The 14,764-nt window shown below is 35.0% G+C and overlaps 2 protein-coding genes across 2 annotated transcripts; both read right to left on the bottom strand.

Moving 5' to 3' along the window:
- Positions 1-1,315: 1,315 nt before the first annotated feature.
- LOC117637470 (zinc finger protein ZAT10) lies at positions 1,316-2,657 on the bottom strand. Its single transcript, XM_034372366.1, has one exon. The coding sequence runs from the start codon at positions 2,297-2,299 to the stop codon at positions 1,574-1,576; it is 726 nt and encodes a 241-aa protein (XP_034228257.1). The 5' UTR covers positions 2,300-2,657; the 3' UTR covers positions 1,316-1,573.
- Positions 2,658-10,948: 8,291 nt separating this feature from the next.
- On the bottom strand, positions 10,949-14,439 carry LOC117638250 (rhomboid-like protein 19). The gene is made up of 8 exons (XM_034373385.1): positions 14,108-14,439; positions 13,893-14,017; positions 13,043-13,103; positions 12,747-12,913; positions 12,233-12,338; positions 11,934-12,136; positions 11,711-11,848; positions 10,949-11,439 (listed from the first exon to the last, which is right to left on the bottom strand). Exons 1-8 carry the CDS (start codon positions 14,129-14,131, stop codon positions 11,337-11,339), a joined length of 927 nt encoding a protein of 308 aa, XP_034229276.1. The 5' UTR covers positions 14,132-14,439; the 3' UTR covers positions 10,949-11,336.
- Positions 14,440-14,764: the final 325 nt, after the last annotated feature.

A 14,764-nucleotide genomic window follows, 5' to 3' on the forward strand; every position in this document is an offset into this window, starting at 1 on the left:
TGTGTGATGAGACGGATACGTTGGAGAATAATAAAAAGCATTAAGCAAGGTATTTATTTATATTTGAATGTATCTTCAACAACATAGGTACAAACATTTCATTTACACGTATGAACATCTTTAAATTATTAAAATCAAATAGTTAGTTACCTTCCATTTTTATCTTTTCTTTTCCTACATTTTTAAAATTTATTTATTGTCCTTTCTGTCATGCAATGTTTTATGATAACCAAAACTGTTCTTTTTCGAGATCATCCTTCGAAACTCAATCAAACTGAAAAATCGAAAAATAGTGTGATAATTTAGTGTGTGAGATGAGTATGTCGGAACATGCATTAACAATGTGATAATTCAATTCATCTATTTATTCGATAACAATTCTATGATTGAACAATTTCTGGGTTAGTTAATTTTTTAAGAGAGACAATGACAACCTAGAAAATAGACAATTCTGATCATCAAATTACGTTATAGAATAAGAATAGAAAGAAAAAGTAGTTAGCATTTCCTTCCTCAATCATACCAATCATGTACGCCACCATTTATTTTTGGAAAACAACAAAAAAATGTCTGCCTCCGTTCCTTACATTTGCAAAACAATGTAGTCCATGTGAATTTATACTCAAAATTATTAAATTAGTAGGCAATCACAAGTGTCCTAATTAAGCCACGCAAAAGCTAAACCGCATTAAAATTATTGAGTGTGGCATACATAAATATTATATATATCATATCATAAAATGATGCTCTTCAACATGTGCATTAAAGGCATGAACCACATGGGAGGCTGCCATGGGTTTCATCAGCCTATTATCAACATGTGGTTCCTGGTGGTGGCCTTTGCCTATTCTTTGGCTCTCTGTCTTCCTTCGTGCATGTCTCTTTTCTTTATGTACTTGGCTTTACACCTCTCTCTCTCTCTCTGTCTCTCTCTGCGCCATCCCCAGTACTAGTGCATGCATTTGCCTGCTGTGCCTGCGCTGTTCACGTTGCATTTCTAATAATACCACACCCCACCCCTTTAATTAACATATTTAAAGAAGAAAATTAAATGCACAAAACCAAATTAACTAAACACCTTGACTTGAAAATCGAAAATAGCAAACAACAAACAAAAGTGGGTTAGGTCAGTAGACAGTAAACGTGTCATACTACAGTCAAGTTTGAATCATACTTCTCGTAAATTAGATTAATTTTTTAGTAGTTTAGAATATTATTTGTAAACAAAATCCAAATTTCATAATTACTACTAAAAAAGAAAATTAAAGAAAAAGATCACAGCTCAGGATTAACCAAATTTGGTTTGGGATACTCGGAAGAAAAGATAAATTCATTATGATTATGTAACAAAACGATGAGTAAAAAATAATACCCAAATCGAATTGATGATAAAATATTAAGTAACCAATCGGAGACTAAAACCATTGTTCACAAAACAATGAACGAATTGAATACTCTGTACAGCATGCAACAACTCATTAAAAGAAAAAAAGAAAAAAAAAGTAAAAAAAGTAAAAACATGCAGCTAGGCTATGGCTATTGAGCTTGCAATTCACGTAAATATTCTCCCAAATCAATCTCGACCCAACAGCCACCGCGGTTTCTTCCCCAGCATCGGACTCTGCACCTCCTGCTCGACAGATAGTTGACTTTTCTTGTCGCCTCCGAACACCGGCCAGAACTCCGGCAACGCCGGAAGGTTCAGGTCGAAGCCGCGTTGACTCTGGTGACTCTGACTTTGACTGTGGCTGTGGCTGGAGGCCCCAGCGCCTCCGCCTTCTGACGTGGTGAGGGCGCTGGTGGCGCCGCTGCCGCCGTCGTAGTGGCAGCGCTTGTGGCCGCCCAGGGCCTGGCCGGTGGGGAAAGTCTTGTGACAAATAGAACACTCATGGGTCCGACCACTTGTAGTGGCGGCGGCGGTTGACGGGTTGTCGGTGGAGTTGACGGCGGCGGAAGCCGCAGAGGAGTCTGACTTGCGGTGGCTGGCCTTGTGGCCGCCGAGGGCTTGGTATGAAGAGAAGGCCTTGTTGCAGACAGAGCACTTGTAAGAGAGCTTCAGAGCCGGCGGCTGAGGAGGCAGCTCAGCATCTGCGTCGGCGGTGGTGCCGCGGGCGAGCATGATGAGGCAGAGAGCAAGGTACTCTTCCTCCGTTGGTGGGTCGTCAACACGTGGCCGCTTAGAGCGCTTCCTCTTGGCCCATGGCTCCTGGGACTGGTTGAGGTGGCGATCCTCCACTTCCTCAAAAGATGAGAAGGGAGGGGAAGGGGTGCTGGGGGATTTCAAAGCCTCCAAGGCCATGTTTGGCGTGCCTGAAATAATACGATGGCCGAGAGAGAAAGATGTAGACTGGTTTGAGTGGGCAAGAAAAAGGTGTGTGCTTCAGAGAGAGAGCTCAATTTGGTGAAATATTGGCTAGTGTTTTTTTTGTTTTGGGGTTTTTTTTTTGTTTTGGGATATCGGTGGAGAGTGAAGAAGAGAGATGTGGTATTTATATATGGGTTTTGGGAAGAGTTGGTGAGGGAGAGTGAAGTCGGTCAACTAAGAAAAAAAAGAAAAAAAAGGAGGTGGAGTTGGAGTGGGAGTGGAGAAAGGGAGAGAGGGAGGTGAAGAGGCGGTGACTGAGAGCTTTTGGTTGGACTTTTTCAAGTCAAAACAATTGTATGCTTGCGTTGATTTGCTTTTACATCCACAAAACGAAGCAAATCACACTACTTGGGTCCTGGGGCGTGATCAACACGGTTCAACTTTTTTTTTCTTTTTAATAAAGTTTTTTGGTATTTTTTTTAATTAGTTTTTGTTTTGGTAATTTGTTGGTAATTTTGGTAATTACAAACTAATTATACTCACAACTTTGCCTAGAAAAGATGGATAAAATAATGGGAAAGGGAAGTGTCCCTAAACTTCGCATGATGTCATTGTGTTTAACAAGAAAGGAACTAATTACTACTTTTGATTAAATGATTTTTAGCACACTAAAAACAATTGATCAAATTCTACATCATGGGTACTTATCAAAAATAAAAATAAAATAAAAGGTTAAACTTAGAGAGTGTAGTGACACGGACACATTATGACCTCATTGTGTGGGTATACTATAGACACCAAATCAAATTGCAATTGATCATGTTGATATAATTTACAAGAGGGGGATGGAAATTCTTTTAGAAGAGTAGTATATAAAATTTGTTTTAGCTAAAATTAGTATATAATCTTATGCAATTAGATGTAGAATTGAAATACTTCGGCCATCAAGAAGAAAAAAAACACTTTAAGTGGCTTAGTCTTGACTATATAAGTAGATTTAACCATTCAAAGTTGATTACTTTTTATTGCAAAATGCTATTAACTTAATCAACTGGCATGCCCTTCTTATTAATAAGAGTTGTACTTTGAATAGAGTCGCCGAATAGAGCGTGAGCAATGTGAAAATCGTGAAAGGTACTCATAAATGACTCATCAGATTTAAATTAATAAATTTAGAAGATCTTCTATGATCAAATAAATCATATTTGAATTAAATGGTTCATCATTCTTATCAGATCTCCATTATGTTTTAGTGATTATAGATTTTTTATTTTATCAAAAGTGATTATAGATTGTTTTTAATAAAAAAGAGAGATAGTAAGTGACGGCTGAAAAAGATAAAAAGACGAAAGATATGTTTTAAACGAATTCAGTATGTTAATGATGACATTGAGGTTGAAGGTGAAGGTAACGGCATGACACGTATAAAAATGAATATGTATTATAACAAAAAATTATCATATGAGCTAGGTTAGACCCTTTTTTGCCAACTCCTAGATGTCAAGGTATCTCCCTATTCAATTTCTTAATTAATATTTCTTGAAGCACATGAGTAATGCTAGGTATCAACACCAAAACAAATCTTAATTCCGTCACATACTTAGTTACTTTTTTCCCCCCTACACTATCTAAAGCTCTTTTATTTTATTTTAGTGATTGCTTCCTTAGAACATCTGTAATGGTTGCTCAATTGTTCATTTCAATAGTTCAATTTATTGAATTTTTTTGGTAGCTATTGAACTGAACTGCAGTTTCACTTGCAGTGGTGTAGTTTAATAACTGACAAATAAAAATATATCTTTTTTAAAATATATTTTTAAATGATTGAATAAAATTAATTACGATAAGAATTATACAATTAAAATAGTTTCAAAGAGATCTTTAAAAAGAGACTAATTTTGAATATATACATATAGTAACAAAATTTTCTTTGGTTGGTGACAATATTATATTAACACTTTTTACTGAATAATTGGAAATTAAGATTAAATGAGAACACATCAAAGCACCTCTTTTTCAGGTTATTGCATAACAAAATTGAATATGAATGATCCATTTGTGTATTTATAGGTAAGTAACTAGCCGTTTGAAAAGGGAACTGGCCATTTGTGTTTTTAAAAGGTGAAATAAATTAGCAATGGCTAGTATATATATAATTAGCTATCCTTTTTTTTTTGGTTGGGGAAAAGTGAAACAAACAGTAATAGCTAGTATATATATATTAACTAGATGTTTTTTTTATAAAAAAAATAGTGAAATAAATAAGAAACTGCTAGTTGCTTTGAAAAAAAAAAATGTAACGTATTAATTAAATGTAATGAAAAAAATTAAAAAGTAAAAAAAATAATATTTTCCATGTAAGAAAGAGTTGTAGAGTTATTATGGTGAGTGAACTTATTGAAATCGGAGTTTATTTTATTGACCTTTGAAATGAACTATTGATCAATGAAATGAAATATTGATATCTGAAATGAACTAAACTTTACTAATGCAAGTCAAAAGTTCAATTTATTGAAATAAAATTGAAATGATTCTCACCATTGCGAATACTCTTAGGCTTCAACAACTATAACAATAGTAATGTTGTAGATACCAAAATAAATCTTACAAATTTAAACTTGAATTGATATTCTAGTGTTTTATTTTACTACACTATAAATTTTGTTTATTCTAATAAGGTATTATCCTATCATTTACATATTATATTTGGTTAAATTCAAGAAGTTATGATTCCGATACTATGCTTAAGGAAAGCAAAAAGGTTTTTTTTTTTTCCTTGGTAAGTAACTAAAAAGAAGCAGAAAGTCAATAAAAAAAGAAAACCCGCCCCTTTAATGGTTTTATTCAACGGAAACCTACCCCACACACAATCTTATTACGTCTTAGCTTACGTGGTGGTGAGGTGAGAAATCAAGTATGAATGCTAGCTTCTAAAATTTCCAAAAAATAAAGAACTAAAACTTGGAATTTTCATATGTTGTCGAAACCAATTTGGGTTTGATAGTGATCATGACTCTGACCACAAAAATTTCTATAGCAATTATAGTGCAGTAAATAGTAGTGCTATATGATATAATTTGTCCACGTATTATAATATAAGTGGATTTGCTCACTTATCTTATTTTTCCACCTACCATTTAAATTTGACAAAACACAATTTTAACGATATCTCATACTCAAAAAGAAAGGCGTTTGATAGAACAATCACAAAATTTAAGCAAAAAATTGCAGTTGAAGCAATGGCCAATGAAGAGTTGCTTGAGAAATTGGGCAATTTGCTAAAAAAAAAAAGGGAGGCAAAGAAAGAGGGTGTTGCTATTATCTTCCATTATATGATGGAAAAATCATAAGCTATTATTTTCAATGTGCAAATAAAGAGAATGTTGCTGTTTTTTTTTTCTTTCTAAAATTTATATGGTAGGTGGGAATATAAGGTGAGTGAAAAAATAAGACATTGATGGAAATAACAGCACTTTTATCGATACTATTCCCTAAAACGAAAAAAAAAATAAGATTATCATTTTCACCCATATTATAATACATATACAAAATATACCATATGATCATACTCTAATATTATTATATAATTTCTCCGATTTCCCCGGCTCGTAACAAATTTTGATTGGTTCATGCTCTTCACACGTATATATAATATAAGCATGTGGGTCCCTTTTGTTACCTTTTAAACTTTCCATATGTAGGCTTTGAGCTTGTGACTTGGGACTTCTCTTGAGTGCTGGCATTTTGAGTAGTTGTTTGGTTTGTAGTTTATAGTTTTTTGGTTGGTCTTCTGGAAAGACAGCTAAATCTTGCGAGGAACATGCATTATTAGCCACGTGTGCTTTATCATTCCCATGATTATCCTCGTTGTTTTCTAGAAAAAACCAAGCTCATTCGGTACGACCATAAGCTTACCAAATTGCCCTTCTTATTTTTCAACTTTCAAGACTGGAGACTCAGAGAATTCCTATTTTTATTAATCTTTTTAGAAGACTAGACAAGATAGACATGGAATTTCAACTCCATATTTTAAAATAAACGCTTTTACTATTTCATGTTACTTGTTAGGGCTGCTTCAACCCACTTTCCTATATCATTTCCTCGTTTCTTTTTCAATTATTGATGATGTGTTAGTTTGTCATTTTTTTATTTAATGTTTTTTTTCTGGATTTTGTTTTGTTAATGGAGTATGAGTGATTCAAACTTCGGGTTGTTCGAAAGATTAACTATTTGAGAATCTTCGAATTTATGTTTATTTTCAACTCCACTAGGTATGATTTGATCATAATCAATTTTATAAGAATACTTGAGTATTGAACATTTATTTTTGAGAACTGAATTCCTTACAATGAGTATTTGTTGCAATTCTTATATTTTCCGATAATGTTTTGTCTTGTGGAAAATTTTAAAAAAAATATCACTAGACTATAAGTTATGTAATATTCTATCGTTTTAAAGTTGTTGATGTATGTGCTAATCATTTAGATCCGCAAAATGAGTTTGTGAAAATGTTGTTTAAATATCCATGTAAAATGAAAAAAATGAAAAATAAAAATAAAAATAAAATACTGTTCTCTTATTTCCAAGCCTATTTTGCAAGGGTATTTGTGTAAAATCCTTGGTCAGTGAGCTTAGCACAGTAAGGAGTCAGAGTGGACTATGTAGTGTGGCTTCAACGACGCGCAACTAACCGTCGAGCATACGACACGCTACGCGCTTCTCTCTTTAGTCATGTCCACGTGGCAGCCTGTGTAGTCTTAAGTTCCACAATTTTAGATAACCGACAAGCAATTGCAATACAACCACAACAAGCCGTCCATCTTTTGGGAGCATCTGAGAAAGTGCCAGGTGGGAGCTGCTGATGCTTCATTGTGCCACGTGTTGGGACTTTTCGTAGTTGAGCATCCACTCTTACCAAAAACCCTAGTGGTTCACACTAACTCATGTTTTGTAACCCATCACCGTCATTCTCTCGTATATTTTGATACGAAATTTACAAAAAATACTAGTTCTCAATGAAAACTACTACTTTTCTCAGAATTCGACTCTCGTTGTTTTCATTAGGTTTTATCAATTCAATCAATTCAAAATGAACCCAACTACTATTAAATGAAGATTTTTCAACGAGACTAATCCGAACTGTGCCCACTTTACATTAGTATAGGATAAGCAATGGAGTTCTAAATCTTCTTAATAAACCTTGAACCATAAGGCACTAGAGAGAGAGAGAGAGAGAGAGAGAGAGAGAGCTAAACTAGTGGTACAGTACTTAAGCGAAAGAAATGGAGAAATACGTAAGTTTGTGGTCCAAGTCATAGTGAGAGAGTGGCGTCAAACTTTGGCACACTCCATAACAAGCACTACCGTACAAGTTTGGAGTAGCACAAGATAAGATATTATTCTAAAAGTGAAAGAAGGTACAAGCAAGGCAGGCTGCTGAAGTCACGCCTTTCATAAGCACTTCCATCGTTTTAGAAATTCTAGGGTATTGGCTATCTAATTAATAGGGAATGAGGAGTTTTTCACACACACGCACAGAATTAAGATGTCATGAGAGTTCGAATTTGTGATCTCTTGATTGCAATTCAAGGTCATTTTTTACTGGACTAAACCCCGTTGATGAAACAATTTCATTTTAAATTGTAGAAATGTTTTATATATTTTTGCCATGTTTTGTGTTGAGGAAACAAATTGGAAACTTCAAGAAAATGGGGAAGAAATTGCTATCCTTATCTTTGTAGCTGAAATCCAAAAATTTCTTTGTTAGCATTAAAAAAAAAAAGTTATGTATTATATTTTGCAGTTCAGCCATTAAAATTTTCAAGGATTTAATTAATTATTTTTTACTCACACCACTTGGTTATAGATTAGAACAAACATTTGATTGACTGGGGTCTCCAGTCAACACCATAATTGGGCTACTGTTGACACATTCAACATACCAAATTATCAATTTGACAAAATGCTTAGTTTGGAGTTTGTCTGAATTGGGCCTACTGGTCATCAAGATTGCAAAATTTTATAACGAGGAACACCATATATGGACCTTAGATGAGATATGTATTTTTAGCCACACGATTAAAATCAACGGCTTAAATTTATTTTATTTTTAATTCTAACTTAAACCCAGCAATCTTGAAGACCCAAATGCGAAAGAACCCGATTACTGCTATTTAAACTACTGCAACTTGCAAGTGGTAGTCGTCAAAAGGATTTTTCCTTGTAGTGCTCCTGAATTTGCAAGTAAGAGTCCCAAATAAGAGATTTTGTGGGTCTTCGAAAGGTTGGTTAATAGTCGCGGAGAGGAATTTTGCATTAATCATAATAAATTCATTCTTTAGGATAATAATGGGGAGAAAGAAAGAAAACTCCATTCATCTTCCTCAATTAAATGTTCCATATCGTGAGGCAGGGGCTGAAGATTGTAACAATTTTGTTTCCAAAACGAATGCATTGTTACAGTCGTATACGAGGAGATATTGCAATTGACTTTTATTAGACTTGGTAAAGACACAACTTGGAACTATTTGGATCAAAGATGTGAGTTGATTGAAGAAGTTGTTTCCATTGAGAATAAATTTTAGGCAGTCGATCATTGGACCAAACTTATCTTTTGATATTGCTACTCAGTCATATTCAAATATAAAGATTATTGCACAAGAGATTAAACAACTAAAGTTACGTATAAAGAAGGCACATAGCGTGAATTTAAATGACAGAGAATTTATAATGGTCATAAGGTATTTTGATATTGATCATGAAGCTCACAAACGTATGAAATGAACTTCAAGATTTTCAAATTGGATTTTGAAAATTGCACGTGGCTTTAAAAAAAAGACATTGAGTGATAATGCTTTTTTTTTTTAGCGATAACTCTCCAATATCTGTGTTCGCTTTAAAAATTTCCAGATGTCAGTCAAATACTTCAACCATGACCTAGAACCAGAAGTTCTGAAGTTGTAGTTAATTGACTTATGTCTGCTAATCCAAGTTGTAACTTAAACAATTAATCTTAAATAAGAAACTTTGTACTTAAAGTTCTAACACATGGTTTCCTTAATTTTCTTTCTTTCTTTAGCATATCTTTCATCATAGACTTTAAATTCCACCCGTAGCCAGACAATATTTAATCATTTCATGCTGTAGCTCTCAATCGAATTCACTCAGGTCAGCATTGTTCTCAATTCTACCATTATCAATACACCACTTCTCAAAAAGCATTCGGGTACCTTTTGAATCTCTTTAGCTTGACACTAGAATTTATACATTAATTCTTGGAACAAAAACACCAAGAGCCAAGTTTTTGTTTTAAATTTTGAACATAAGGGGACAACAATTATCTATCATTGACCGTCGTTTTCAAGCAAAAAATGTATTGCTCATCTTGGGCTGTATAGTTGTGTTATTGGGCTGGTTTTTGTTATGGGTTCGCTTTCCTGGGCTGCTATTTGTTTGCCTAATCCACATGGTATAGAAATAATTATTCTTTCTTTTTTGGTGAAACGGTGTAGAAATTAATCCAAAACTCATGATGGAGTGATTGTCGATCATTCAAAAAATCGTGGAACATGGAATTTGGCACTCCAGAACGTTATTTGGCACTCCATAACGTTCTCTTATTTCCAAGCCTATTTGGCACTCTTACTTGCAAATTCAGAACGTTATTTAGCACTCTTATGACAATGGATGATAAGCTACTGGATTTGCAAGTAAGAGTGCCAAATAAGAGATTTTGTGGGTCTTCAAAAGGTTGGTTATTAATAGTTGTGGAGAAGAATTTTGCAATAACCTAATAAATCCATTCTTTAGGGTCACGGGGGGAGAGAGAAGAAATTGGGGGATGATGCTATCTTTTTGGGTGATAATTCTTTAATATTTGTGTTTTAGGATGTCAGCCAAATTATATATACTTCAACCATGACAATGGATGTATATTTGATGAAACTGGTAAACCTGATGATTTTGGTACATATAATCAACCCCCAATTTGGATTGTGCCAAATTTTCAACTATAAAAAGCTTGATTGATCTCTTCATATTATTTCTCTTACATTGTAACTTGAAGATTTTAAAGGTATTTGGTTTCCTTATGCGCTTGAAGATTTTAAAGGTATTTGGTTTCCTTATGCCATGCTTATTAGATTATCTCTTACATTCTGACATGCTAAAATTTGTGTTTCAGAGGGAACTGTTTCATTCATGTTCCAAGCTAGAGAAACTCAGACCAGCCCGATAAGAATTACTTGTATTCATATGTCCCTCGATGCATGAGCACCAACATTTTGACGATGGGAAGGCAGTGCAACACAACATTGCTTCCTCCTAATAATTTAACAAAACATCTTCCTTAGTTACCGTAGTGAACGAATGAACAAGGACAACAGCTAAGTGTTGGCCGGAGAACGTACAGTGGATGTGGATTGAACGTTGACTCTGGCTGGTCAGCAAATAAACTATCACAGTTCATCTACTTGTAGTTTCATGTTCAAATCCCCCTTTCCCAACAAATACATATTTATAATTTATATGCAACCAAAAACTATATATTTAATGTTAATTAATTTTCATTATATTTTTCTGAAGTGATTTTGTTTTGTATATTTTTCTTTTACCCCACATGAGACTATAATTCAGGAATAAACATCCATAAAACATGGTTGATTTTGAGATCGAAGATAAAACCAAGTCTGCTCAAAGATGTATTTGTACAACATGACAAAATGGCCCCAGTTGTTTAAAGGAGCAAAGGTTCCACTCAGGATATGGAGCAAAATGAAAACCAAAGGGAGATAAGCCTCTTTAGAATATCTATTCTACGTATTTTTGAGTAAGAACACACACCAATCATTGTGCATAGACAAATTTTTTGTACCGTTACGGTAGGGTCCAAGAAAAAATGCTAGCAAAACGATCCTCTAGAATCCACAGAGCGAGATATGAATAAGAAAAAGGAAAAGCCTTATCTTCAAATACCACAGAACCTCTCAAGTTCTAACAGAACGGACACACTTGGGTTGGTTGACAGGAGCAATTAAACACTCTCCGTGGCATCTCTTCCTGACTCTTCTGTACCCTGTGCTGCACCCAACCTCTCAGCTGCCAGTCTTTCTTCGAGTGCTCGAGCCCCTCTTTCTCTGCAAAAGGCAGTTCAGTCACAAATGAACATTTTTTTTCCCGCTAAAGTTATTTGATTATGCTGGAAGGGAGCAATAAATTCCTTTTTCTTTAATAGTGATACACTTACGGGCATTATTGAAGCCAGAAGGGGGCTACAGAAATTCTGTCACAGTACAAACCTCTTCACTAATTTGCATATTTATTTGTGTATTTTATTTGCAGACTATCATACCATCTAGTGAACATGAATACCAAAACTGTTTGTAGTATTGAGAACAGAAATGCTACCTCCTTCTAGATGCTTCGATGGGGTCGGATCCAGGCAATGTGGTGCCTCCAAGGGTATAACCTTGGGATTCGCTGGAAGCTTCAAATCTTCCACAGAGCATCCGATGGAATATAGATGCAACAGGATCAATGACTGGTCTGTGACAATTAACAAGAGACACTTGAGAAATGGCAACCTACGAAAATTATTTTGAAGAGTTTCAAAATAATAACAATTATTCACCTTAAAAATTCAGGGAAGAATGTAGAAAATGCAAAATCGTCACTTGGGTCACCCTTGAGTTTAGTTTCTGGTTTCCTCTGCCAGTATCTGAGATAAACCCAGCTAATATAGGTGCCAAATATTAAAATGGGAAGATATGTTGCTGACTGTGCTGTCCAGAAGCTTATGGCAATGGACAACAATATAGAGAGAGATGGTAACCACTGCACATAATTGAAACAACAGCAAATTGGGGGTTATAGGACTATTAATTAACCTGCAGAAACTTTCATTAAAACACCAGTTTCAAAAGTCCACACCTTAGATTTTATCTTCAATAAAGGCAACTCCTGATCAGGGATGATTTGCTTGATGCCAACCAAGAAACCTGAAAGGACCCCATAGAAGCCAGAAAGAGGCAGATAGCTGGCACAAACGAACAAAAGAAAGTTGCAATGTTATGCATGAGATAAAATAAATGATCAAACCAGGCTAACACATGTACAAACATTATTATATACAATTTCATAGATGAACAATGGAAGATATGTGTTGACAGTTTAAAAAATGATCCGTTTCAAAATTTGTGTGCTATTAGAGTTAGATCTGAATTGCCAATATATCAGCTTGAAAGGAAGAAGGGGGGAAAAAGTGTAACAAATTCCATGTTTTTTTTCCTATTTCTAACAAACCAACATGCTACAGAATACCAGATAAAAAGAAGCAATAAAGCTGAAAAAGTAGGGAGAAAGAAAGACAAAAATATGAATCACTGGCATCCCCATAACTTTTTATTTCTCTGAATGTTTAATGTTATCTTAGTAGTGTACTTACAGGTAATTTTCGTTCATCGTAATGTAGTACAAAGCAATAGCAGTGATGAAAGTGCATATGGAAGTTAGGAAGTTAACTACAAAGATGAACTTCAAGAACTCCCTAGAACCCCACACAGGTTCAAGCAGCTTCCCAATAAAAAGAAGACCAAGAGTGCTAACAACAACCTGTTAAATAAGTGTAAAAGTCAGTACTATTTCTTAAATGTAAAAAAAGAGAATCTGTCAGGTACAGAAATCTCAGGCAATATATGACTACAGCACACAAAAACTGTTTATCGAATAAGAAGCACATACCCCGTATACTGATTGCTCAATGTAACCGGCTGTTAGGAGGTTCCAGACAAAAGGAATAGTCCTACAACACAGAAGTTTGGATTAGAATTAAGCTGCAGGTAAGAGGTTCCAAATCTAAAGAGGTGAGCTGTCTCTCCCTCTTTATTGGAGTGAACGAGCATAGGGATATGCAAAATTAACTCTCTTTAAAAAAAAAAATGCAAAATTAATCATGTGATGAACCCCAAACCCCAAAATATTATGATTATAAGTCCTCTATTACATTACTCGGAATGAAATTCCATTGGAAAAAAAAAATTATAAAGAAAAAAGAAGGCATAAAGTGATAAAAGCACAGACATGTGGAGACCAATGGGACAAGCCCAAACAGCCTCAAACAGAGAGGTGCCACGACTACTGGGGTCAATAATGCATCATCTGATTCAAATTTTTCAGGAGAAGGCACTAAGCTTCACTACAAAATCAACTTCTAAATTTTTGCAAAATCCAGAATCTAAGGAAAACAAAATCAACTAGTCAAAGGACCATCTAAGATAAAGCTGCAGAGATTACTTGGCCAATAATATCCCATGCCCCTTGTAATATAAATATGGAACATACAAAGGGTTAGGGTTATCATATAATTGCAATGCCACTAAAGCAGGGCCAACAACCTGAGCTGAGTTTCAGATCAACCCATAAGCAAACGCCTTGAAAACATCCTTTTTCACAACAAAACCCATCACTGGAAACACAGATTTATGCACTATTTCACTATTCATTTTGGTTAATCTCCAATCCAAAAGCCAACCCACAACACAAAAGCCAACCCAAATTGAACACGGACGCAAAATCGAGAGAAAGACGAAACCTGGCGGGAATGAGCGCTAGATAATTAACGGCCTGAGGGAGAAACTGAACCACAATGTGTCCTCCAATAAGCACCACCGCTAAGCCCTTGCATAGCCGAGTGAACCCAGAGAATGCACCCGCGCCCTGCAAGCCCACCACTCAGAAATTCAATTGAAAAACACAAATCAGAAGAAAAGAAAAGAAAAGAGAGGAGAAATTGTGGGTTTTGCTTACCCCTGAGAGTGATGGAGTGCTCATGGCGCGTGGTCGTTGGACGTTGGATTTGGAGCGGTGATTTGAGATCGGAGTATCAGAGTTTGGGTTTAGCAAGGAAGGTTTGGGATTTGTACAAATTGTGTATCAGTCCGATCCGCGAAGGAGTTGAATTGAAACAGGCGGTGAATATTAATATAAAAATTGCTGTGATTGAGTAAAGGCGCGACCAATGTTCAGATTGGATTGAGTTACAAGGTTTCCCAAATGTACATTTGTTTTTCATTTTGTCTATTTCGTCACGTTAATAGATGAAATTTAACATGAAATATACAACTGCCACATATGAGTATGAGGGCATTTTTGTGTTATCAGTCAAAATGTACATCTATTTTTCTTAATAATGTTAGATTAGATTTATAAGTACTGAGATTTATAAGTTTTAGATTTTTTTCACTGGGTTTTCTGAGTCAAGGTTTTGATGAGACCATTTTTGTTTGCTTGAGTCTGTAACCTTTGATAGCTGAATGAAGCCTTACTATTTCACCCCAAAAAAAAAAAAAAACAACACACACACAAAGCAAAATTACAAGACCAAAACAGAAATTGTACCAAACCACAAAACCTAAAATGTAATTTGGGATTCATTTTATTCGAAAAGTTCAACTCAAGCCAATT

Source organism: Prunus dulcis, chromosome 8, assembly GCF_902201215.1.
Source record: "Prunus dulcis chromosome 8, ALMONDv2, whole genome shotgun sequence".
NCBI classification, from domain to species: domain Eukaryota; kingdom Viridiplantae; phylum Streptophyta; class Magnoliopsida; order Rosales; family Rosaceae; genus Prunus; species Prunus dulcis.

Excerpts from the sequence above, each read along its gene's own strand:
- LOC117637470 (XM_034372366.1), bottom strand. The coding sequence starts at position 2,299 with ATGGCCTTGGAGGCTTTGAAATCCCCCAGCACCCCTTCCCCTCCCTTC.
- LOC117638250 (XM_034373385.1), bottom strand. The coding sequence starts at position 14,131 with ATGAGCACTCCATCACTCTCAGGG. Across the intron at positions 13,104-13,892 it reads CTAGCGCTCATTCCCGCCAG|GACTATTCCTTTTGTCTGGA; the intron begins GTTTCGTCTTTC and ends TCTGTGTTGTAG. Across the intron at positions 12,339-12,746 it reads ACGATGAACGAAAATTACCT|CTATCTGCCTCTTTCTGGCT; the intron begins GTAAGTACACTA and ends CGTTTGTGCCAG.